The 27,555-nt window shown below is 33.6% G+C and overlaps 1 protein-coding gene across 1 annotated transcript; it reads right to left on the bottom strand.

The window, feature by feature from the left end:
* Positions 1–446: 446 nt before the first annotated feature.
* On the bottom strand, positions 447–25,603 carry LOC111372117 (actin-related protein 4-like). Its single transcript, XM_022994295.1, has 20 exons — positions 25,429–25,603; positions 25,236–25,327; positions 21,950–22,093; positions 21,786–21,859; positions 21,565–21,645; positions 14,585–14,645; positions 14,386–14,435; positions 13,630–13,684; positions 11,709–11,786; positions 11,531–11,584; positions 10,705–10,758; positions 10,569–10,629; positions 9,155–9,206; positions 8,790–8,856; positions 6,637–6,699; positions 6,466–6,528; positions 5,165–5,227; positions 1,883–1,947; positions 935–1,003; positions 447–768 (listed from the first exon to the last, which is right to left on the bottom strand). Exons 1-20 carry the CDS (start codon positions 25,439–25,441, stop codon positions 723–725), a joined length of 1,305 nt encoding a protein of 434 aa, XP_022850063.1. The 5' UTR covers positions 25,442–25,603; the 3' UTR covers positions 447–722.
* Between the last annotated feature and the right edge of the window lie 1,952 nt (positions 25,604–27,555).

Here is a 27,555-nt window from a genome sequence, read left to right as displayed (position 1 = left end):
GTATCTTCATCAAAAAATTACCTTCCTACGCACCATTCACTTAAGAATGGGGTTCAAAGAACATAAAGCAGGCAAGGCATGGAGGCCAAGTTTCGGGTTAGGCGAGGCCGTAGATGTAAAAAAGCGTGAAGAGTTTTCTTATTTTTATATTATTTTAAATTTCTAAATCAATCTAAACATTATTTAAGAATTTAAGTGTAAAAATAACATACAAAAAATAAAATAAAAAAGTGCAAGGCAAAACCTGAGGTTGGCCATGCAGCGAATGATTAGCGTTGAAATCAACTTTGATTTTTCTTTCTTTGGTTGTGCATTTTTCAGTCTTTAGGCCTGGCACGTACCTTCTTCATAATAGTTGCTGTTACAATTGTCTTTCTACTCAACGTCTTAACATTCAGATCCTATTGTGTGAACCAATTTTGAACAATCGAAGCTTGAGAAAGTAATTGGAGCATTTTGAAATGGCCATCCGTTTTCAATGAAGGAAATAACATTGGTGTGGTGTGCCAAGTATCCAGAACCCCACTTCTTCAAATAATGATAAGGTTATGCTACATTAAAAGTGACAACAAATCCCCACAGGAACCTCTCAAAAGGGAGACCCAAGTCATCAACCCATCCTCCAGGATTCAACAGCTAATGAATGTGATTAGTACAGATGCAAAACCAAACTAATAATAACCATCCAAGACCCTGTTGGAAATTCACGAAACTACAGCACACTATGGGCATTTCCTTTGAATATACGGAGCTCCATGTTCCTCGAACCTAGCAAAAACGAGAGTGCAAGTTTCAAGAACCAAATGATAAAGAACACATTTGTTGCAAGTACATACAAAGAGTATATGATTGCATTTGCAGGTGTGCGTTAAAATTTTAAAAAAGAAGCAAAGTCAACCGTAAATTAAGATGTGACTGGATAATGATTGCTTACTCAGACTTTGAGAACCACATTTGCTGAAAAGAACCAAGTGATGCCAATATACTCCCTCCAATCCAAACACTGCAAATACATAACCATTATTTAGTAGTATCGACTGAGAAGAATTTTGTTTTTATAACCATTCTTTGAATAAAAAATTCTTCCTGAGTGGGGAGGGAATGATCTAATTTGATTCTTTTCAAGAAAACCCTATTGGAAATCCATTTCGCTAAGAGCACACGCATTTAAGATGGCGTTATTCGAACAGTGCCCTTGAAATTGTAACAAATTTCACATTTTGATTGTACCTTGTTAACATCATTTCAAGGAATTAAGGAGCTGACAATTTGAGTTATCAAATTTGGAAGGAATATTCTTGGGAGATAGAGAGCAACATTTAGTTTCGACCACAACAAAATCTCATTCTCTAATTACAAATACGGTGTGCTTCTCTAGCAAGAAGTCTGTTTTTTATCCACCAAAGCAGTCCTTAGCTGTCTTCATATCCTTTAGAAGACAAGTATATATCTCTTTCAATTTTAAAACTGACATTGTTTAGCTTAAACACTATCACAGACCAAAATTTCATATTAATCTTGATGATTCATTGGAAATATTTTTACTAGGTGCTCTCAGGATGCTTAGACCATCAAAAAATGTGGACCAACACTCTCAAGATACTGCAAGAGCACCCACCACGACGTTCTGCAAATTTGTGACTAAGGTCATGCAATGAATTTCTTTTAGCTTTCAAGTTACAAAAATATTTCTTAGGTCCTACGAAAAATAAAGTTAATAGCCCATGACAGAATTGCATAAAAATTCACTCTCAAGTGTGTAATACACACAGGCGATGGCATTTGAGAAAGTGCAATGAGCTTTGAATTCTGAAATAATATTAAAGCAGTAGATGTATTTGGAGCAACAACACGTTATGGCAATAAGCCAATTATATCTAACCTGAATCTCCTTTCAGTAGCATTTCCGCTTGCCAGCACTTTAACTCTTGCTGCTTGAGGAGATTCCTGGAAGAATATAGAAATACTGAAATCAGATGACATTCTATTCAAGTTCTAATATTACCAATTGGCTGAAATCACCAATCATTGAATCAACCTCACGTGCAATAAATAAAAGCAATTCCGACTTTCAACAATGCTTACCATCATCACTACATGGATAACTTCATAAAGGAAATGCTATATTAGACTTCAAAGACTTGGAAGTTTTTATGTGTTCGAACAAGAGAGGCTTGCTTAATAACTTTACAAGTGAACAAGAGTTCAAATACATTTCATTCTCATGGAAGGTAAATAAGTCGTTATGCAAGAATTGTGAGATCATTCTTTACGGAGGTGTAACAAGTGAGAAACTAACAATGCCACATAGGTTAGTGCTGCTTGATGCAAGAATTGTAAGGTTTTTCTTGGTGAGAGTGCAACCAACATAGGTCAGTAACGCTAAATGTAGTGATTAAGAGGAGGAAAAGAAAGGTCAAAGAAGTTAAAGTTCATGATATATGACAACAGAACCTCCAGGATGCGGGGTACAATACAAATGACCTCTACTGATGGAATGAGGTTGCTAGTTGCATCAGAAACGTAGCAAAAGAGGTTTAAGGACAATCAAATGCTCCAGAGCCCACTCTAATAAGAAAAAGCATGAGGGGAATGAGCAGGTTCAAATGATTGTTACGGCTAACAGATAATGCTTAAGAAATTTACCAAAATGTAAAAATGAGTATAATGTTAAGCATAAATTAGCTATAGGAGAAGCCAAGAGTGATTCGAGAGTTTCAAGAACAATATAAGAAACATAGTTATCTAAACCAGGGATAGGGAGAATTTTAAAACATATCTCAGCAAAGAGAAAAATGACGAAAAAATGGAATCAAATTAAGTGCAGTACAAACTTTTGTTTTCATGTTGATCAGTTGATAGAAAGACGAAGAATCATTTCAATAAATTTGCTAATGGAAGGTATATCTTGGTCATAGACACCTGTCAAATTCTATGGAAAAATTATGCCAAAATAAAATATGGCGTTAATGAAATTCCAATTGGAGTACTGAAGCTTCTAGGTGAAATCCATGGTTGATGAAATCATTCAATGAAATTTTCAAAAATAAAATGTCTCATTAATAGAGGAAGACAATATTTTAAATAGAATATAAGATTGTACAAACCATAAAAGTATTACGCACATGAATCCTACATTGAAATCATGGGTGAGGCACAAATATATTTGTCAACAAAATTTTTCGAGAACTAGCTTCTATGCTTGTGTGATCAAATACAGAAGTCATCCCCACTTATAGACATACTTAAAAAAAAATAATAATAATAAAAAAAAAAAAATATATATATATATATATATATATATATATATATATATATCTTTTTTTTTTTAAAAAAAAACCCCTTAATTTGCAGTCACGCAATTTAACATTTGGCCTTTGTTGTCGACGTTATTATTTTCTCAACTGGTTACAAAAGATAAACCTTTACAGTTATGAACTTCCTTTCTACATGTGAAGTGACCTGAGGGCAGAAAGTAAATAAAAATTAAATTGTCTTCATCCTGATAAAAATCGTCTTCTCCAAATGATCAGTAGAGTTTTCTCTCTCATTGATTTAAACATCAACAGACGTCATTACATATTTAGGTGTTCCTATGTTTATAAAGGTGTTAAAAGAAGGACATCCTCTATGATGACTTACTAAACAGGATTAGAAGGAAAATAGTTGGCTGGGTAAATAAATTCTATCTGCAGGAGCAAACATTACTCTCGTCCAATCTGTGCAACCATGCCAATCTACCTTCTCCACGCCTCCTAAGATCCTAATTGAAACGTTCAGAGCATATTTGCAAAGTTCTCATGGAATAATGTTGATAGGAAATTAGGAATATATACATGCATTGGAGCAAGGGGAAGAGAGTCTAACTTACGAAGTAGGAGGATTGGAATTTCGTGGTCTCTCATATCTAACTTAATTCTTTAATATTGCAAAGGGACTCATCTATTTTTTATATGCCTCAAACAAAATGAACCCTCGTACTAGGAATGCATAAAGTGGTTTTCCTGGGAACATAAAATTTCATAGAAATAATACAAACATCTTTTTTTTTGGCATGATTTCTGGATAGAGATGAATTCTTTGGCTCAAGTGCTCCCCAGTGCCAAGTAAAGGAGTTTTGTATTAATGGCACATGAAATAAACAAATGCTGCATAACAAATTGTTTGAAGATTCACTTCTTTACAATTGTATCTTAAGCAGCATTTCTACAATTTCTTATGCCTTCTATTGTTCATGAATAAAGGTTGGCTACCATTCCACCAACAATTTTGATATATTGTTTAAAGTTCCATTTCAATCAAATTTTAGTAGTTTTTTTTTTTATTTTTGATAGTTTGACCTACTTTATAAATGAACTTTACACACAAGAAAATTTTTAAAATTTTTGTATTGCTTGCTTAAGTTACTTTCTTATATTCACAATAGTAATTTTCTGATTTTTTTCACCTGAATATGTTATTTCTTAATGTTTAAGAAATAACAGTCGATAAAATTATAAAGTATTGAAATTAAATTATTTTAAGTGTAATTATCCCTGCATACAGTATAAGCATTAAAAATTTGACATAGTCCTAAGAAAGCCATACCTCAAAAGCTAGCCATTAGAGAGCTCAAGTCTATATAAATCTATGGGATCCAAGTCCCATGACTTGCAATGGGAACCATGACAAAAATCTTCCTAAATGTCAATGCTTATAAACTAGTAGTATTTAACTTTAAAAACACAGTATGCGAAGCTAATGACACCCTATATACAAAGTTTATTTGTAAATTTTCTTTTTTAGTAAGCCCAGTCAAACAAGCGCCTAATCAAACAAGAAGAGGAAGGCATGACCAAAATAAACATGGATTTTGTTATTGCACATTCGATTTCATTGAACTCGTAATGGATGTAGTAGATCACAATAAAAATTCACGCAACCAACTCCAAACTTATCGAGAATAAGGTTTACATGATTTAGAAATATATAAATACAAAATCTATACATGATGCAGATTTTCAACAAATTGATAACCAATTGAGTACAGTTGCTCAATTTTTCCTTCAAAAAAATCTGGACTGTGTGGGAAAGAGAGAACGGTAAAGTCATACAAAAAGAGAAGTAGATGAACAAATAAGAAAGCGCCAGACATATTTTGATCAGAATTAGTCTTGCGTTGTACCTCAAGTAAATCTTTCTCCAGACGTTCTTTCAATTGCTGCATTGATGCCGTGCCACCAGCAAGCTACAGGACGAGATCGATGAATATCAGGAATTGATGTGACAATGAAAATAATTCACTCCACATTATCTCATGATGACATTCACCACAGCAATACTTCCTCAACATACTTGGATGATTGAAATCAAATACATCTGGTTACAAGATGATCTTACCACATGGAAGAGTTTCAACTTTCATGAAAGTGGGAACAGCAAAAATATCAGTTAATAATTAAGGACTTAGCATCAGCTTAATGTGCTATAGTAATAATCTTAAGCGAAAAATACTGCAGGAACCTATTAGGAACAAATTGCTGAAAAAAATCAATAACTTAAATTACAAATTTAAGAATAAGTATGTTTACTCTTCATAATATTACAAGTTATAATTGACATCATCCATTGTTGCCTTGACAGATCCTACATTGTTTAGAAGTAACCAGAAACCTATGAAGCAAGGAAGGTACTTGTAAATTTACAAAAAACAAACACTAACATATCAAACAAAATACTACAGATAATATATTTAAATATTATTCTCTATCTTCATAATTCTTTAAATTTTCAATAAAATTCTCATTACTCCATCCGACTAGTTCAGCATTCGAATCCCAGTCAACCCACTGTCATATCGATATTTTATGTATAGAAATCTGTATTTTCTTTTTGCAATCCACTTCATTCATTTGGACACATGAATAGGGCATGACGTGTGACATCTCATACATGTATTTGAGGCATGTCAAGGTTGTGAACGTCGAGTGTCGATAGTTTAAAATAACCAAAGAGATTGGACAAATCACATGACCAGTTGGACTCGGGTCCCAAAGGGATCAAGCATGTTGGTGTCTGGTGCATATCGTTCTTTAGAGATCAAAATTAACCTGGCACTATTCTTTGAAAACTGCGTACAACCTTAAGGAAATTGTGCACAAATGAAAATCCAATGCAGTTCTCCTATCACAGGGTAGCATAGAAAAAGCGAAAAAAGACAAGACAGCAAGAGAAGCGAAACTAGAGACCCGAGAAAAAGCTCATGCATGGACTTCTACATAATGAAGAAGAAAGAGAGTGCATAACATAAATAACCCAATAAACACAGGAAATAAGAATGGAATAGTATATAGAGAAAAAAATTCTTTCAACACAATAATCTAAAACCAGAAAAAGAAAGAAGAGGAAAAAATATTATATGTTAGCCTTGGCTGGACAAGTATAAATGTTCAAGTCACTTTTAGACTAAAGAACTAGTTATCTTACCAATATGCTGCTAAATAGTTCTCTCCGTATGTCAACGTCACACTTGTTAATGCTCTCGATAACCTGATATATTTTCCAAATGAATAACTGCTTTTAACTTGAAACAGAGAGGAACCAATATAAACTCAGATTTGAAGACAAAACCATGAGAATTAAATAAAAAGTATTCACCATTTGTGGCAAACCACGAACTGATGAAGTAGTCTCTGCATAAGTTTCCATGCCAGGAATGCTCTAAGAACATCAGAATATCCATGTCAACCCAAACCAAAAATTTAGATGATCTCAGATAGACGAACTTGAACAAGAAAAGCAGTAATGTGCTTAGTAATCAACAAATTGTTACATTAGAATACAGAATAAATACCAAATATACCATAGATATAATATTGCATATAAATAAAGACGAGACTGACAGCCTGGCATAAGAGTATCAAAAGGCAAAAGATGTTTAGAATCAATCAATTATTTATAACACAATATTACGGTGTTACTAACTAAGCCAAATTTATGATACATATAAGGAGCAGTTAAACGTTAGATCTAGCTCGTGAAGATTCGTGTTCCATTATTAATCAACATTTAGTACTCTACATTGCATATTGAAGGAAGAGGATGAATATATTGAATGCACATATCTACATCAAATGAACTAGTCCAGAACGCACGTAAGCCAGAAAAGTCCTAGGATTGTTTTCTTTAGCAGCTGTAGCTACACAACATAATAAAGAAATACATTGTTCAAGAGAACAAACTTTTTTCTCTTGTATACTTGTGAGTCAAGAGTTCTTGTGTTCTTGAAAGCAACATAGCAAGCCCTTAGAACATGCACAAAGTTATAAGACCATTAATAGTACCAGAAGCATCAACATATGTGTTATATCCTTGTCACGACCAGCATTCATAACTTACACTGTCAACATTTTCTATTTGTATATTTAAACCCACGATGACCAGAGATCAAATAGAACACCACCCAATTACAAAAACAAAATATTGAAAACCTTCACAGCAAACAAAATGTCCTTCCATCTAACATAGTCTCCAATCCCATGCTTGATTTATTGAATAATCAGTTCCATAAGGTCTAGGTCCTGACTCTATTGCATTATCTTTATCAGTCCAATCCGTAAGTCATCATCTTTTACGGTTTTACATCAGCATACCAAGAAAGCAGGCAAAACCTCCAAACACGCACAGAGCAAGTATCTTGGTTTGCACGTCTAGATACTATCTGTAACAGCTTCTGCCATGATTAACCTGAACACACTGAAAAGGGTGGCTTCATCAGAATCCAGCCCCTTATCATCTGTAAGTATGTCCATCTGATAGAGACACCACCCCAAGTCATGGTTATTTTCCTTTACGGCATTTCATATGCAATGATAAATCTAGGGAAAACCACACCCATCAGACTTGCCCACTTATGGACATTCCTGGTGTTTACTTTGCTGCTACCTTTCAAATCCCAGTTCTCCTCTTCAACAGCATGATCATATCCAAACTAAACAAAATTACGAGTTTGTACCAGACTCTGACCTGGACAATGGTTAAACATAATATTGGTCTTTTAAGTACTCCCGTGCAAACGTTTGCTTTAGCAGTACTGATAACTGCCAATTCTTCATCTTTATCAGATTAGAGTCTGGCCACAAATTGTTCTCCGTGAAGTTCTGGATGTGGTTCTAGAGGTATTGCGACCAGTTCTACAAATGACAATTATATATGTGTTGAACCTGTAAAAGGCATATAATTTCTGCTCCTAATTCACAACAGCATTAACAAGAAGATTTAGCAAAGACTGTCATGAATGCACAGGTAAGTTGCACCTTCATGAATGACATGAGTCCCCGTACAATACAAATGTCAAAGCACTAAAGAATACCCATCAGAAATAAGGGGGGGGGGGGGGGGGGGGGGATGGGTAGAATACATGTAGTGAGAAAAGAGCGGTCATCCGTGTAGTGCATCTCTCATTTTCTGTATTACTTTCAGTTATAAAATTCATCAGTTCTCTCATCTATTCCTATCAGTTCTGCACTAGGTATCTCAGAGTGAACATCTAACATTCAAGCAAATTTTAGAAATCCAGATTAAGGATTCACGAACAGATTGAGAATAAGGGGGAAAATAAAGTTCAACAAGATTATCACATGCATGATGCAGGCGCCAGAACAAAGAATTTCAACTATATTTTTAGTTATCCTAGAAAAATTGTGATGATAATTGCATTTAAGGATAATCGCATTTAAGGATAGGAATATGGGAAATATCAAAATAGAACTTAATGATAAAATGTAAAATCAGCATATCCTGACAGCAACCTGAACTAATGATGGATTGAATAGAATATCAGGAATCTTAAATCTGTCAGCTCCGATTTCTATTGTCCTATGAACAGAAGATAAGAGAATGTTAGTGCACCATTTTATCTAAAATTTCAACGAGAGGAAACAAATGCCTCATTCCCAAATATAAATGTTCATGATCATTTGTCAAGAAATGAGGTAAATTAACGAGAAACCTTCACTGAGATACATCCATATTTAAAAACAATTACTCGGGGACGAAGGGTGAAGCAACAATAGAAGATAAAGATTTCAAGAAGTATTGCTATATCAAATAGCCTACTCATCTAAAAAAAATAAAAATACAAAATACAAAACTAACAACTTGATACAAAACTTACTGTCCATCAGGAAGCTCATAAGATGTCATTGGGATATTAGAATACGAACTCTCTGAGAAGAAGAAAGAAGAAGAGAAGTATCAGCCAGTTAAGGTTTGTTTCCAATGTTTAACAAGTATACTCTTTACATAACAAACCAAAAAATTCGTGAGAACAATACACAGCTCACAGCAGATCATTGTCATATGGGACCAGTAAGTGCAACAAAAACTATATTGACAAGCCACCAAAGGAATGGTACGGGTAAAGGAAACCTTTCAGGGCTAGAACCATAATCAATTGACAACATCTGCTTCATGTAAACAACTGCCTCTCATGCCCCCCGGTTACTCTTCTACAACATCTTTTGTTCTCTCTCTCGTTTTATTTTTTATTTTTTTTTCCCGTCTTGTCCTTTGTATTTCAACTATTTCGAAGTTTGAGAAAAAGATGATGATGATGATGGATGAAATCTGAGAGGACCAATCTTCACCAGATTATCAACAGGTTTGGAGGCTTCGTGAAGGCTAGGAAAGGCTGTAGTTGGTGGTACTGGTGTGCGGATGCGATAAGTAAGACAAAACACATGGTGCTGGTGGGTGGAGTTGATGATGGTCACTGGAGAAGTGCGGATGGCTTAGCAAGGACAGGCATGAATGATGGTGTTGGGTGCTGGTGGGTAGAATGTTGATGTGGGATCATGATATCTAGAGACATGAAGGTGGAAAAATTGCTGGTAATTAAAGAGAGATTACTGTGAATCGTGACGGTGAGAGGAGAGTGTCGATACCTTCATGCTGGCTAGGCTGATTTGGTGGCCAGGGGAAATGATGTAAGCTGAAGGGGATGGTTTTGGAGGGTGGAGGGCTGGAAACAGGACGAAGTTTTGAAGTGCAGGCACAGCAACGTCTATTATTTATTAATTTTACCCCAAAATCCCAGACAAAGTTTAGGTTATGTAATCCTACAAATTTGCTACCAGAAATCCAAACATTGGCATCAGTATCATATAACACAGAAACGAATCAAAAAGCATCATAGAATCAAGACTACATCATAGCAGACAAGGATCACTGGTCCTGTTAATTTCCATGGTAGTCAAAATTCTAGAGATTTAAAGCAACAAAATCCTAAACAACCTATATAACTACTCCTTTAATGCTATTCCAACATCCATTAAAGATAATGATCCTTATAGATGGAGGAGATAACAATAAAATACCGTGTCCAGAATTTGGTGAATGCTGAAACTAGTCATAGGTTAAGAATATTATCTTTAGCTTTAGGAGAACTTGTGACAAAAGTACTTATCTGTCATTCACTGCATTATTGTTCTAAAACTTTTTGCCCAACAAAAGTTACTAGTCATGAACATCAACATCAAGAAGAAGTCAGTATATCAGAATGAAAATTAAAACAATTGAAAGGAGCTCACCATCATATGGAGTATCTGGTGCTCGACAAACGCATTCTTTTATATCACTAGCAATCATCCTCTGTGACAAATAAAAATAATTAGTGACAGAAAAGGTGGGGTACAGCAACTAAAGCAAGCTCAATCAGTCAGCAACCTGGGAATAGAGTTTGTAACTTTCAGTTGTATTTGGAAAGTCAAGGTCCACTGTCTGTGACAGAGAAGGGAAAACAAACTATTATCAGTCATAAGAAAACAAACCAAGTATACAATTGCGTTGAGATATTTTCTTTTTGAGATGTACCATTGCGCTAAAACATGAAACATCAAGGTAAATATGATTGCATGCAAACATTGAGTTTAGATTTCTGCAAATTTACATTTTTATATTATGTCATGGATATGCAAAAGTTAGGCACACAAGTTGTGAGTGTATATTGGTTGCCTGAAAGCAAAAACCTACAGTTAAGAATAAAATATTGCTCCAAATAACTTGTTATCTAGTAGAAAAAATATGAAACATCACCTTTAAATTTGACACCTCACCAACACAAATTCAAATCCCAGATCCAGCCTCCACTTCTCTCTATCACACGTTTTTGAGACTGTTGTTTGAATGTGGCCATAATTTTTCTCTAAAGTTTCTATTATCAATTTTGAGGGGGTATATTTGGAATTGTCACAGCTTCGCAAGCATCTGAACATTTTAAGTGCATCAAAAAACAAGAGAGACGAGAGTATCGCTACAAATTAACAGGGCCATGTTGCATTTATAGTTGAGATTCAGTGGTAATGTTAAATGAGCATAAACCATAAATTTGCATAAAAATTATAGATTTGTACTAAATTTATTGACACATGCACCCCACCCGACTTTCAATTAAACTAGAAGCATAAACTAAGTCATACACCACATTCAACTAGGTGACAAAATGAAGGTTACTCGAGTCATAACAAAAGAATATTAAGATATGATAACAAACCAGGAATTCTCCAGGGCGAATTTCCTTCCGTGTAAATGCATGTCGAGGTTTTATCTGCAATTTCATGCAGAGACGGGAAAGGAAACAAAAGAACATATATTTACAAAATCAGGTTATTATATTAATTCTGTCATCATGCAAAATTCATAAGAAAAAGGAGAGAAGGGAACAAACTCACGGAAATGCTTTTGTGTTCCAAGCTTTTCAACAAGCAATCTGTAAGAAATTCACCCCCGATGGGAGATGTTGCCACAGCCTATAGCAAACATAGAGAAAAGTAACAAGTCATTAGAGGGTTGAAAATGGAAGAGATGACTTTTATTGTCTGTCTTATCACAACTTTCAGTGTTGAAAAGTTGTACACACAGCGCAAAGTTGGTCATCGTGGGCCCAAAAGAAGTGGGCTGGGGTGGATTCCGGGATTTTGCATCTGGGTGTTATATAGTGGGTTGCATTAGTTCTAGGGGCTATAGCTTTTAGGCAAAGTGGAAATACCTGACATCACTCCATTAGGCGAATATTCGACAAGGAAAAGCAAATGCTTATTGGACAGACCATAAACCATCTGTTTGACAGAAGAAACCCAAATGGTCTAGAGATGAAGATCCCCCAAGATTGAAGCTAGTAATGAGATCTTCCATTATCAAATTTTGGTATATACAGAGAAATTGTAGCTTATTAACAATATAAAATTTTCATTTCAACCATTGATCACAAATCAAATTTCTATTCCCCAAGTAAAACTAAAGAAATACAACAGCAAAATGGAGATATTTGTTCTACTTTCTCTAATTGCTAATTTTATTTAGAGGCAATAACTTGCGCACAAAAGATGCAACTATTTTCCCCACTTTAGTAGTTTTGGTTACTATAATAAAGAAGAATCCTACATTCAAAAAATCACTAATGATGCACCTGCATGTTTTGTGATTAAATGTGACCTTTCTAATAAAATAGACATACCAAGCTTGTGGTCAATAAATAATTTAGTCCCTAATTAGCTTTTGGAAAAACTGATATCTTTTTAACAAAATGGGTACAAAAAGATGAAGATACCATAAATACAGTATCAAACTACATTATCCAATCAATATACCTGAAGATGAAGATACAAACTATAGCACTAAGAAATATAATTTCACATTGCTCAATTACACCAGTTGATGCCGATTGTAATGAAAAATTAGGAAGGGAGAAACGAGGGAAAGATTGTAGATTTATTCAATATTCAAACGTGGCATTTTACAATTAAAGAGCCTCATTTTGTAGGTTCTAAATAACATTGAAAGGAAAATTACGACTAAAAAGGCAAACTAGGGTTTCCCTTTAAAAGGAGACAAATTCACTAATCTACCAAAAAAATAAAATGCAATAATAAAAATTCGATCTTTAATTGAGTTGATTCCGATTACGCCTAGAATATACTTTCCATTTTGCATCACTCGTACTGTTCAACATTTATATAGGATTTGTTTGGAAAGGAAGTTTTTCAAGTAAAAAATGATTTTTTTGAATAATATGTAGTTAAAAGTAGAAAAAGTTATGGGTCCTGTAGAATGTGTGATTGAAAATGACTTTCATGAAGAATGATTTCTTTAAAAAAATCTCTCCTAAACATAAGCCTAACAAATTTAATATAGTGTATATCGTATACTTCAATTATTTTTTCCATAACAGTCAATAAACTTACAATATGCACCCATATTAATTTTTCTAACCAAAAGCTAATATTTTAAAAGGAATTTCATGGGGAACTTTGGATCTCAGACAATCATATTAACTATTTGTAACTTTAGAAAAAATAAGATATAAGAGAACCATCCGAGGTTCCAAATTATGGAGTATGTGAACCCAAACATTGAATTAAACTTCAAGTATTTCCATTTTGACCAAATTCTAACTTGTTAAGAGTTACAAAGGAGCTCTGACAAAGAAAAAGGACATAGTATTTATCCTTTCAGAATAATATATTCAAAAAGAGAGGAAAAACTGAATATACAGATTATAATTTCCAATTGGAAATGAAAATGAGCTCATCTAAAATAATATAAACAATTCAAAACAAAATATTTAACTCCACACTTGGTTAAAAGGACTACCTTCTGAAGAACATATCCATCATGGACCGGAGTCACGGTAGTTGACCCTCCACCACTGAATCAACCAACAGTTTCATGAGCTAGTAAGTACTGTTATTAAAATCACATAAATGAAAAAATTCAAAAAGGAAAATAGACGACTGAAATTTTTGGTTTCTAAATTGCATGCAGGAAGAATAAGTCATTAGAACAAATACATGGATATCATGCCTTCTTTAATTTCTGGACCTTTTCTTTTTCACTATAACCATGTCTATGCAGGTTATATTTTATTTTCAGTAGCATCTTTAACTTAATACAAGAGCAATAACTCACTCCAATTTTGATGCTTTTGAATAAATGAAAGCTTGATGTTCAAGAGATAGGTTCTACAAATAAACAAAGTTATGAAACAATTTTACAGGGACCATGTGCATGCCTACTCAGAGGATACGACCTACATAGTTTTATAAACACTATGGGCACAAACATAATACAAACATATAAAGAACAGAGCATGAGTTGTTGGAAATCGAGCATCAATAGAGCCTCAAATTAGTTTACAGCAACCGTACAACTCATGCCTATCAATAACTAAAGTAATGGAAACAATCCCTAATATGCAATGGGGTAAAACCTCTGCCAATAAATAGGTAAAGATCGTAGCAAAATATTCCAAAAGCTCCGCTATTCTAATATGGAAGTCATTGACACTAAAACATTACACTACACAAAAGGCAAGAGGTGATAATTCAAAAGTTGTGTATAAGCTCCAACCTGTCAACGACTAAAGAGGTTGCACGGCCTGATGCAAAAGATGTGAGGACCTGGCACAATCAAATAACAAACAGTGAATAAATAGTTATACAAAAAGTCTCAAATAAAATGGAAAAACAAGTAATTCAGCAATTGTTAGATAAATGTGCCCAATAATTTTCCTTTAAATCAGAAAAGCAGGATGGACACGGGAGCTCACAGCATTTTTGGCCAAAAATAATGCAGGAACTTGGTATTTTTCAAACATAATCTCTGCAGTTCTGTAAAAAATGTAATAAGTCAACACTCCTTCAATAGTATAAAAAGTAAAAAACCAATAAAGTGTCAGCTGCAGAACAAAATAAAGTATAATCAACTAGGAATGAAGACTATGATGTGATGACATTGCAGTCATAATACCAACACAAAATTTGTATAAATTAATTTTATTTTGCCCTTTGAATCCAAAATCTGATCTCACATTTTTTGTAATAAGAGCAATAGTTTGTGGGAATGGTCTGGCAAGAGCTCAAGGCATTTAGGACAGAGAAAGTGAGGGGAAGAGGAGAAGAAATACCCACCTTCATTGATGCACCTTTTCAAATTTATCCAACCATCAACTCACAGAACTTCAAACTAAAATCAAGATGACTAAGTACACCTTAGATAATTCACAATTGACCAAAGAACCCGTTCCTCTTCTTTATTCTTATCTCGTGTCCCTTCAAACACCAAAATCTATAAGGGCTCGTTTGATTGTAAGGATGGAATTTGGGTGGAAAGAAAACAAATTTCAGGAAATTGAATTGCCTAGAACTTGTTTTCCTGGGAATTGTCAATTAATGTGTTTGATTGGTATAATTTTCTACCTGAAAAATGTTGAAATTTTTTATCTTTTAGTGTTCCTTTAACTTTATTTTTCATAAAAACTGTCAATTAAAGATACAATTGTTGATAAAATTTGTTCCCATTGTTATTATAAAAAAAAAAAAAAAGGGAAACTAGTTGGTGAGAATTGATTTTCCATCAAATCATGGAAAATGCACGTGTGAGGAAAAGATGGAAAAAGAATTCCATGGAAAATTTTTGCTATCAAATACACAAAATTGGTGGAAATTGGAATTATTTTCCATGGAAAAAGGGCCAATCAAACATGGCCTAAATAGTTTTCCATCCATGAGATGTCCCAACTCTAAAAGCAAGAGGGGAAAATATTTGGTGCCTTTCCTTTGATAACTATTGATATAATGGCATTAGAAATTAAACACCTAATTGTGAAAGTCACTTAGTATGATCACGATATTAAACTATTCATGAAAAAATAAATAATGGATGTATGATTGTCCTTGAGTGGGCCAAATTTAGCATTGTTTGGCCTCATTCAATTATAATTCATTTTTCTCCCTCTTCTTATCAACCACACATTCTCTAATAAAATAATATTATAAGTAAACTCTAAACTTTTCCTTCATTTTTAACCACATATTCTCCAAAAAATTACCATCCAAAATCAAATTCTCATTATAATGAGAGAATAATGGGGCCAAACGGGCGCTTAGATGTATTCAAAAGCAACACCTTCAATATACATACAAGACTTTAAACCCTCAAAGCTCCATCATAATTGTGACCATCTCAGTAGGAATTCCGTTAAATTTTGACTTGCAATAGTCCATGAGATTGCAATTAAATAAAGCAAGATACTGTGAAGATTCCACAGTCACGGTAGCAACGGATCACCAGTATGGGCCCATCCTGAACATATGAAGATTCCACAGACACTGTGGCATCATGAGTAGCTTCCTAGGAAAAATCATAACACTAAATGGGCCCTAAGTATCCCTCACAAGAATCAGGCAATAGGTATTCTATATAGTTTTGTGCAAATATTACTGCCATGAGAAAGAATCGTTTGATCTTACTGTCAACCCAATCATCTGCTACTATTATTCAATGCAGATCGCTAAAACAGAACTAAGCAAGCTCAATTCCAAATATGATAAAGCCACAAGCAAACGGAAGCAATTAAACCGCTGTAGAAAAGATATATAAAGAGAAACTGCAATAGTTTTCAGTGGAAAAATGCCTCAAGGATTTTATGAAAACACGAGCCCCCCAAATTCTCCTTGCTGAAAAAACTCAAATAAACTGATGTTACAAAAAATATATGAGCTTTCTATAGTATAAAAATCAATGACGTCCTGATATGACAGTAGACAAAATGTCCCTTAATGATGTTCACAAAAAACTATTACTCGTACTCGCTAGTGAAGATGGATTTTTTAGAGAATTCAGGTCATAAACAAAATCAAGAGCCGGAGTGTGGCAGTAGGCATGTGAAGAGCCTTATGAGGCCTCGTAACTTTCCTGCCTGAATTATTACTTGTTATCAAGGTTCAACTATTCATGATTGATACGATGCCCGCCCCCAAACAATCCTTCCAATTCTTCTTTCTGTTTCATCTTCCTTGGTTCTTCAACCTGCATGGTATTCTAAATTGGCATGGCAAGTAGCTCCTCCATCTTTCATTTGCTAGACTACGTACCTTGTGCATTCCTTTAGAGAAGCAACTCCAAAACTTAAAGTAACAATATCATCTTACAAAAAGCAATTCAGCTATCAACCTTCTTGATGTCCATATTGTCAAATCGCTAGACCATCCAAACTGTCCTCCCAAAATATCAAATAGCATTACACAGTTATATGCAAAGATAATGTAAATATTCCAGACCATATCCACTTATAATGATACTAATACCATCAATATAAGCAAGTAGCAACATAAATCAATTATAATGACTGAAAGAAGGCTCTTTTGAACTTCTGTCAACATTTGGATGGCAATCCTCCCACTGGAGCTAATGTAAGTTAATGTTTACCATTAACAGTAAGGATTCCATGTTTTCCAAAGTGTAAAATCAAGCTACAAATGAGAAGTTTTAGTACAGTACTTTACCATGAAAATATGCATATTTGAGCACCTAAGGTTTCTCAGGGAGGTCCCACCTGGTTGTTCTCATCTCTTTGTGCCTTTAACAACTTCTCAAATGTTGTCACCAAACAATTATACCATAACAGTCGTCACCCTTTCCCAGAATAAATTGGAGGCTTATCCAAATCAATGACTTGAATTATCTTACAGTAGCTTTCTGAACATTTAATCCCAAAACTTTTATGAAACATATTGCATTCTCCATAGATCTCAAAAAGAGATGCTAGTGCAATCACGCAATTACTAAGTTTCATAAAAAATATTCCTCAATGCTGGTTTAGGACTCCAAAACAATAAGAGATGTACTCAGAAAAACACAATTCAAGGTTTCATGATAGAATAGACCGGTTTACTTAACGTAAAGGAAGAAAGAGAGGGAGAAAGAGAGAAGAAAAGGGAGGTTAATATATATATATATATATATATATATATATATAGCCCCTGTTTTGCCCTCGTTCTTTTCAAATTTTAATTATTGAAATAGTATTTTTTTGAAAAATGCGTGGTTGAAAAAAATGAAAAGTTTTTTATTTATGTGTAATATTATTTTATGAAAGATTGTGTTATTGAAAATAAGAGAGAGAAAAAAAAAATGAGAAGGAGAATGTAAATTATCTTTTATTTGGCCTTCTTTTATTTTCCTGGATTTTTATTCTTTTCACATATTTGGCATAATAGGTAATCAAATATTTTATTATCAAAAGATAATACACAAGAAGTATATTATCAATTTAAACAAGGAGAAAACAACACGAAACTGGGTACCCATCTATATGACTTGTAGTTACAACATTAAACCGAGTATACAATGTCAAATAAATCAATTCTCTAATACGGTCTATTGTCCATACTTGATCATCGAAACACTGATCATGTCTCTCTCTCAAAACACACCATACAATGCAATATTTAAATCAAAGTATTACAATGCATAAGACCCTCTTTATACAAGGTTTCAAGTAACCTAATTTAAATAGGAAAACCTAAAATAAACTAACAAGTATTCCATACGATATATCTATTAGGATTTCCATCATTTCTCCCTGTATGAGGGAACTCAATTCCAACAACGTAGGCTGCAACTTCTTATACATGAAGGCCGATCTTTTATTTGACAAATGACGATATTGATATGACCAATGGTGCAATCTTTCATTTAATTCATATATCAACAAAGAACTCCAAATAGCAAGTGTAACTTATCCAAAGAACTGTGTCATTGGTATTGGTGCTTCTGAAAGTATAATCGCAAGAGGGGACACAATTGAATGTTCATAACTCTCATCCTCACAATTAGAATATTCTATGAGCTTATGACAGAAATGAGTTTTATGCACTTGTTCAAGCTATGAGAGGTTGGGAACATGACTTGGTTCAAATATAGCTTGTTTTATTTACTGATCATCAAGCTTTAAAGTTTATCACCTCTCAATAAATAATGAACCGCGTGCATGCACACTGGATCCCATTTCTACAAAAGTTCACATTTGCCATCAAGTATAAGCGCGGCCAACATAACACAACTGATGCATTGATTGCAAGAAAGAATCTTATATAGGAGATGATGATTACTAATGTAGTAGTACAGGCACTACGAGAATATAAAATTCAAAAACTACATGCTCGAGGACTCGGTGGCCATGTTGGTAGTGATAAAACATGAGATTAGTGTAGGAAAGTATTTGATTTTAACAGCAACAACAAGTACCAATAAGAGATTTTTTCCTCCCCCTTTTTTGGCTGACTAAGAACAATATGAGAAATTAAACGAAGAAGACAATTTCTTTTTACTAAACTAATAACAACAACTGCTAAAAGTAAAGCAAGGTTCAAAATGTTTTGCCGATTGATTTTTTCCTTCCAGTTGTTGTTGCCTTTCTTACATCTTCTGGGTGTTCGAATTTGGTATAGGGCTAGTAGTTTAGTGGTTTTATGGTGGCTAAAGGTTGGCTCGAGTTTTGGAGGATGAGGGAGGACAGAATTGAGGTGAATGCTGTTGGGTTGCTGGTTTGTGGATGAAGGTGGGACATACGAAGGGAAAATTTTGCGACTACTACATTAACTTGTATGAACCGTGCTATGATGCTCGAACTTAGGTACTGGTCTCGAATATGGGTATGTATCCAAGTCTTAAATCTTTTATTTTCTAAAATGTAGGATATGGAAACATAATTAAAAAGAGTCCAAATTTCGGACACGGGTACGTGAGTACATCTTTGAAACTTCAATTTTTTTCAAAAATTCACATGTAAAAAGTTAATAATAATTAAATGGCAAATTTTATATTGTAATTTATAATAAGTGGCAAGTTTTCCCCATAAATTTACAAGCAAAATCTTTTCATTTGTTGTAGATGTGAGCATTTTATATATTTTAATTTATAATAAAATCAATTAACTTGGCGGCATGTTTATAAATGGTCCAATAAGATAATTTTACATAAATGTTTATAAACACTTTAAAAAAACTATCTACCGGTAATCATTAATTCCCAAAAGCCAAAACTAAAGACCAATGGATAAAACTAAAAAAAAAAAAAAAAAACCCCAATTTTTTTTTTTTTTTTTTTTTTTTTTTTTTAAAAGGCCCAAATCCAAGAAAACCCTTTCTTCTTCCCTAACCCTTTCATATTCACGGCTTTCACTTTGCAACAACAATAGCGCCATCCAAGATCCAACAAGTTTCATCCGTGGCCGTGTCTGCCTCATATTTCATACACATACCCATGTCGTATCGTGTCGACACGGGTATGCCGGCCAGAAAAGCGAGTTCGAGCATCACAGGAACTACGTGCACGAGCAATTATTAGGTAAGAGGTGAGTGCCAAGTTCTAATATCAACTTGGTGTATAACACAACGAACAAGAATGAAATTTAGAAGAGAGAGAGGGGGGGGGCATGGAAGATAATATAGAGAAATTAGAGAGAGAAAGTACGAGCTTTTTCAATAATCAAAATACAATGCACAAGCTCTAGGCATATAGGATTTTGGTAACCTAATTGAAGTAAGAAAATAACTAAAGAAGCATTCTAAAATATTTCTACAAGGATTCCCATTATTACTTTACTGAACATGCAATTGTTTCTTCATTATGAACTCAAATTTCCTGAAGCCTACCTCGTGGTACATCTAGTTCATCTAGTATTGAACTATGCTGGCCCTCAGAATCTTCCACACAGACAGCTACAAGTTTCTGCCACTGAAGAACCTGAGCAGCTTGCAACAACTAATCGACCGTGCATCTTACATCTACCATTTCTACAGCTTCTAACTTTGCAGCTTGCTTAGATTATGGCAAACCATGGAAACTAGCTGAATGAAGCAGAAACAGGATTGTTTCCTCTCAGATAACAGCTTTTGCACTGAAAATAAAACAGATTAATGAAGAGGTGCAACAGTTGAAAGAGAAATGTGCTTCTAAGATTTTCGGAAGAGCAAGAGAGCTCAAAATGACAGCCACTATTTCTTGGAGGTTATAACAAAAGCAAAATGAACTAGTTGCAACCCCTTTGTATGAAAAATTCGAATAACGAATCATAAAGAAAATCAAGAGCCAGAGACTAGTAAGCCAATAAGGATTGAGGAGCCTCACTATTCCTATTTTTTTGGTCTCACGTCATCTGCACTGAACATTTGCTCTAGTTTTGAGTCGTGACATTACTTTTGTTTCACAATCGTAACTTATCCACTCCAATATCAGAGATTAAGGAATCTAGTTTTAAGCTTCTCATCTCCAAGCCAAATACTATTCTGGAAACTCTTCACTGTCATATCTCATAAATTATCAACTACGCAGATTCTTCAACCGACCTCTTCAGAGGACTTTTCACCTAATTCTTAATTCTTGAGAGTTCTAAATAACCATATGTAATGGATGTTATATTTCTTTACTGCCACGTCGCCCAACGAATCTTGATTGCGTTTCTAAGTGAATTGTATTAAAGATATCGACGATTAACTGCCCAAGGATGGCAAACTATATAGATGAGTTACTGGTGAACAAACTAACAAGATGAAGTAACAATTACAATATTTAAAACAAACAATCATCAACTGTATAGACTCATGCTCTGAATGCTTATTACATCTAAATTTTGTATTAGAGGAGCCAAGAAACATAAATTTCAAGAAAAAAAACATGTAATTATGCAGACCACAGGATTACAAGTCATGGAAACCACTAAAATACTTCAAAGTTTTAGCTTACTTTTCTCGCTGTTGTTGGGTATTGGAACATGGCTCGGCAAGTAGCATGGGATGCTCTTTTGGATCAATTAACAGGCATTGCCTACAATTTAAAACATTACAATCGAAAATGCATAAAACCTGTAAACAGAGTACTGAAGGGTTCAACACCTGAACAAAGCTACTGCAAAAGAACTGAAAGGCTGGAAATCATGCAGATTGAGAGGTTACCAAAAGAATTACCTCAATGCATGGTCCCATATGCTTTCAACCATATCCCAGTCTACAACTATTCCATCCTTGATAGGTGACAGCACCTGATATTACAGTGTGCTCTTTGATCAGCACACAAGAACATATAGCAATGACCAAATCTTCAAAGAATGTGTGCTACGAAACAAACTAACCTGCATATGATCACGGCGGATTCCCAAGTCTTGAGATCCTACATAAAATTTGCCCTTACCTTTGGATTTGGTATCTGGGGCAGATTCAGAATACTTGTCAGGAATATCAGGATCAACTTCCATTTGGTCAATTGATCCGACAACCTAATCCAAGACATTTACAAGAATAAAAAGGTAAAGTAAATAGCAAATGCAATCAAAAATTAAAATCTTATGGATTAAGTAAAATAGTAAAAAGATTTAGAGTAACACATTACATGTGGAAGCTAGAAATGATGCTTATACTATACAAATTAGTCCAACAATGTCTTTCTTTTATATTTCTTTTTCCAATAAATACCTTGCAGGAGATGTGTGAGTGGTCACAAGTTAATCCCTACAAATTCTAGATGTGATCCCTATTGTCTCTTTCTTTTCTTGTTTGTAGTTCTGCAATTCATTTTTCTTCCGTTTGAATAAGAAACTTGAGTTTATTAATTATAGAAGCATAACTACAATTGTTAAAGGGACAAGTTAACAAGGAATCTTTTAATAATCAATCAGGATAAACTCTAGAAGAGGAAGGGGCGCACTTGAACTCCTTATATGTAGAAAACTATATGAATGATAAAACCTTATGTGTGTCTCATTATTCAGAAACTTCTAGTCCTTTTTCTTCAAAGATTCTATTATTTCTCTCTTGGTAAACCATTCCAGATCACCCAAAAAAGTAGTTCAAACTGTTGATTTTTACATGATCACCCCTTTCTGCACTCAACAATGTCAATTATATTTCCATTATGCCTGCTCGTGAGTCATGATTTGTAAATAAAGATGCTCTAACTTTCAAAACCTTTTCTCAGTTAAGAAGAAGTCGTGTAACATTCTTACGGATGGTCAATAAAGGCGTCGAAGTAAAACACCTCCGTGTCCTCAAATTTCTTTATAATTGAAATTTCAATTCATTATATCTTTTTCCGAGAGTAAACCAATATAACACTTTATGAGGATATTTTAAGGATGCTCTAACTTTCACAGCCGATCAGTCGTGTAAACATTCTCATGAATAGTCAATAAAGATGTTGAAGTAACTTAATTTATTTTTATTTTTGACATTGACCAATTCATTATGCCCTATTTGGTGGGGATTAAAATAATATTTTTATGCCTTGTTTGATTCCCATTTTGATATACATTTTTCTCTCTCTTCTTTTCAATTACACATTATTCATTAAAATAATATTACACGTAAATCAAAAAAATTTCCTTATTTTTCAACCCCACATTTCTCATTGACCTACTATTCTAAAATACATTTTTTCATAAAAATGTGGCTCAACCTCCATCTTAATAGATTTTGATAAAAGTTAATAAAATGTATGATTGAGAAGTTGTAGATCTCATGAAATATGTTGTTAAAATTAATTGTTAATTTTGACTAAGATTAAAATAAAATTTTAATCCCTTTAAACAGGGATATATCTTTTTTAGAAAGTGAACCACTAGAAATTAAGGGGTATTTTAGCCCGAGCGTTGGTTTTGCTAAAAATCATATTTTTGATAAATTTTGATAAAAATTGATGAAATATGTACTTGAAAAGTTAATAAAAGTCGTGAGTCACATGAAATATGTGGCTGAAAATGAGGTTTAAAAAATGGAGACCAATAATTGCTTAAGGAAAAGAAATATCACAATGTTTTAGAAATAATCATGTTGGCATGAATCAATCCAACCTTATACAAATTACATCCACTGCCACCACATCGTATGTTTTGAACTGGATAAAAGAAGTAAATTCCATAGATATTAGCGTTTATGGGCATTTTTAAAAGTACCAATTTTGAGTGGTTTTAGTAACAATTTTTAGAACAATTCAATCCATGCTTGGAAGTTTATTTTCCACCACTTCTAAAAGTTCATTAAAATAATAAAATCACATATATGTCCCTTAGTGAAATTTTCAATTTATAATTTACTGTATGAAATTTTTTACTCATAAATGATATTTTTCTTATATGTTTTTAATATTTAACTTAAAAGTTAAATATTTTCTTAAAATTTTAACTTAGTATTTTTATTTATAAGTAAATTTTACAATTATAAAGGAATTTTGTACTTATGTTTACACATAAATGAGTTTTTTTACTCATAAGTAACTTTTTATATTTTATAAGTAAATTTTTACGTTATTTGCAGTATTTTTACATTATAAAAAAATTTCTACACAAAATTTTCTATCTTATATTACTTATAAGTAAAATTTTTAATTATAAAACAATTTTTTAGCTTATAAATTATTTATTTTGTTAATTTATTTTTAAATGTAAGTTAGTTTTGAACAACATATTTTGATGTGAAATAATTATCTCATAGAGGGGAAAAAAATTTGAAAGGTATATAGAGGGAAAGATTTTAAGAGAATATGATAAACAACCAAAACTTACCGATTTGGTAGGTTGAATGAAACATTCAAAATTACACTACACTAGTTTTAGGTGATTTTTAACCATGCAAAACCCTTGCCCAATAAAACTAGCAAGCACCGGTTTTCCCAAGCCCTCATAAATGGTGCCACCCAAAACCTGTCAAAACTGGGGAAAAAAACTCCCAAGCAGGCCCTAAGGAACCTCTCACAAATCTTTTGGAATCTCAATCGCTTTGCTTCAAACGATTTTGTCTTCCGACCACTCTACCCTGGAAGGAAGACACCGAAGCTATTTCCTTGCAGAGCCAAGCTATTTACTAAGATTTCCAAATCCTAAACCGCCTATACTTTTACTTGCAAGAAATCCCTAGCTACGACTATTCCTTGCCCTGCAGAAAGTCTCTCCTAAGTTTCTGAAAAATAGCTATAAGTTTATCTGGCATCCTAAGCTTAGACATGAGATAATCTTCCCTCCCGAGGAGACCAAAACTCATTCGTATAATGGATTACCTTCCAGAGGAAAGCCTAGCAAAGGCCACTAAAATCAGGGAAAATTCTTTCACCAACCATTCAACATGTGTTACTGTAGCTCTATGCTTCTTTTCACTCACTTGTATTGCTTCAAGTTCAAAATTTTCTACTAAATTTAAAGTGCATATCCTCCACCAACTTCAAATAACTAATCTAATTTGGGCAACGACCCATTTCCATTTTTAGATCAGTATTCTATTTCTTAATCATCGAGGGCACAAACACAAAACAGATTAAATAATCCAGGATTGCTCCAGAAAACCCTATTGCGCTACCACAACCAAAACAAAGAGTGAAAATTAAAAAAAAAAATGCTAAAAAATAATAATAATAATAATTAGTAGGCTCACAGATGGAAAAACAGCTTTCGGCGCATCTTCACCGGCATAACCAGCTTTGCAGGTATTCGAACCCAAGTCTACCACTACAGCCGAAACTTCGTCTGAAGTAAAAAGACGGCAAAATTATAACCAAAATATGTTATACATGTATATGAGAGAGAGAGAGTGTGTGTGTAGAGGAAATTCTGCAAGATATACTGACCTCCCCCGTACATAATTGTGGGTTTTTCTGCTCCTTCGTTGTTTTGCCTGTGTTAAGCATGCAACAGAGATTCAGCTGGGTTTTTTGAAGGTATAATGTGCCACCGGACGAATTTATTGAAGAAGGGTATTTTCACTGGTGAGAGCCCAAAACGCCCTCTTAGAAGTTGCTCATTTTAAACTTGGCTTTTTTATCGGGTTGGTCATTTTAGCCGCGGATAGTCATTCTTTTGAAAAAAAAAAAAAATATTTTGAACACAAATTTCAAGTGTATCGTTAAAAAATATGAAAAAATTTAGATCTACGTGTAAAATATTTTAGGTATAACTGAAAATGAGTATAAAAATTAAAAAGTTTTACTTTAAAAGAAGACAAACAAGAGTTCACATAGAAAAAATTGTAGTGAGGCCCCAAATCTTTCAATTTATTGTAGATTACACCAAAATCTTTTATTTTTTCATCCACAGTCCCAAGCCTTTTACTTCGACTGCAACCGGAGCACAATGGATCGAATCCACCCTTTAATTCATTAGTCAACCTAAAAATAAATAGTTTGACTTGATTTGATAAGTTAAGTAAACGATAAAATGATAAATTTACATTTTCTATAGTAAAATAATAAGACTAATTAAATAAAAAAAATAAAAATAAATGAACTTCATTTTCTCCAAACCCTCTACCCCCACCCCCACGCCAAAAAAAAAAAAAAAAAAAAAAAAAAAAATAAACTTTTTTTTCCCCAACCCCCCCCCCCCCCCCCCCCCCCCAAAAAAAAAAAAAAAAAAAAAAAAATAACCAATCACTGTCGACCACTGCCATCCATCTACCCGTCACCGCATAGCCCACTGGCTACAACATCCACTATTGTACCTCCCACCATCACCCAGACTTCTTTTTCCCCCCAATAAGTAACAATTTTCCCAACATCTATAAGAAAAATGCTACTCGGCGGAGAACAGGATTTTGATATGGCTTCTTTAGCTAAATCAAGTGTACCCTTAATTCTTTACTCTTCTTCTTCTTCAGCTAAATTTGCTAACGTTATAAGTATCTTTTTACTTTATTTCTACATACACAAATTCCTACTTCGTCGGTCAATTGAGTGAGGGTTTTCTTGGTTTGTTTGGTAATTAACATTATATTAAGAGATTTGATTAAAAAGTTGTTGGAAACAATACTGGGGTATTGTTGTTGGCAGTTGGCAACAGGTGGATGGGTGGCGATGGTTGACAGTGATTGAGTTCTGATTTTTTGGTTTTTTATTTAATTATTTTATTCTAAAAAATATATATCTACCATTTTACCTTTTACTTGATTTATCATTATGGGATCATACATTATGGAAACATATTTACCTAAGTGCAGACTAAGGTAAAATCACTTAGATATTTTATGGTGAGAAATGTCAAATATTTATTGATCATAAAAGTCTAAAGTATATCTTTGATTAGAAGGAACTGAATTTGAGACAAGGAAAATAATTGAAGTTGTTAAAGGATTATGACTGCAAGATTGACTACCACTAGGAAAAAGTTAATGTAATTACAGATGCTCTAAGTGGAAAGAGTGATTCTTTCTTTCCATTTCGTGCAGTATATGCTTCTTTCATTTGTAAGTTCAAGAAGCTGCATATTCAGTTGCCAGTTACCACTTCAGGGGCAGTATTATCTCATTTTCAGATTAAGTGAAAGAAGTATAATTTTTTCTTGCTCAAGCTGCTTGATTGATAAACTTCTATTTGAATGAAGGCTAGCAATACTTTTTGAGCAAACCATAGATTTCTAGTTAGATGTTTGAGTAAGGATAGTTTGTAAAATGATTGTGATGGTGAAATACTCATGCGATGGCATGATTTTGGGGAATAAGATGTAAAGTAAATTGGCGCAGGTGTAATTTCAAATTTTCACTAGATAGAAGATGAGATAATTATTTTTATGCTTTGGATGAAGGTTATTTTGATTAATTAGTTATTAGTAAAAGGGACTAGAAAGTGGAATTAGCTCCAATTAATTAAAGAAAAATTTGAAAATTTTATTCAAGTTTCGACAAATTTAGTTTAAGTATAATATCATTAGATATTAAAGATTTCTTGATTTGGTATTGGTTAAATTGATTATCTTGTAATGTA

Source organism: Olea europaea, chromosome 23 (genome assembly GCF_002742605.1).
Source record: "Olea europaea var. sylvestris chromosome 23, O_europaea_v1, whole genome shotgun sequence".
Classification (NCBI taxonomy): domain Eukaryota; kingdom Viridiplantae; phylum Streptophyta; class Magnoliopsida; order Lamiales; family Oleaceae; genus Olea; species Olea europaea.
Note: the sequence above shows the minus strand (reverse complement) of the source record. Positions and strands in the feature narration are given on the sequence as shown.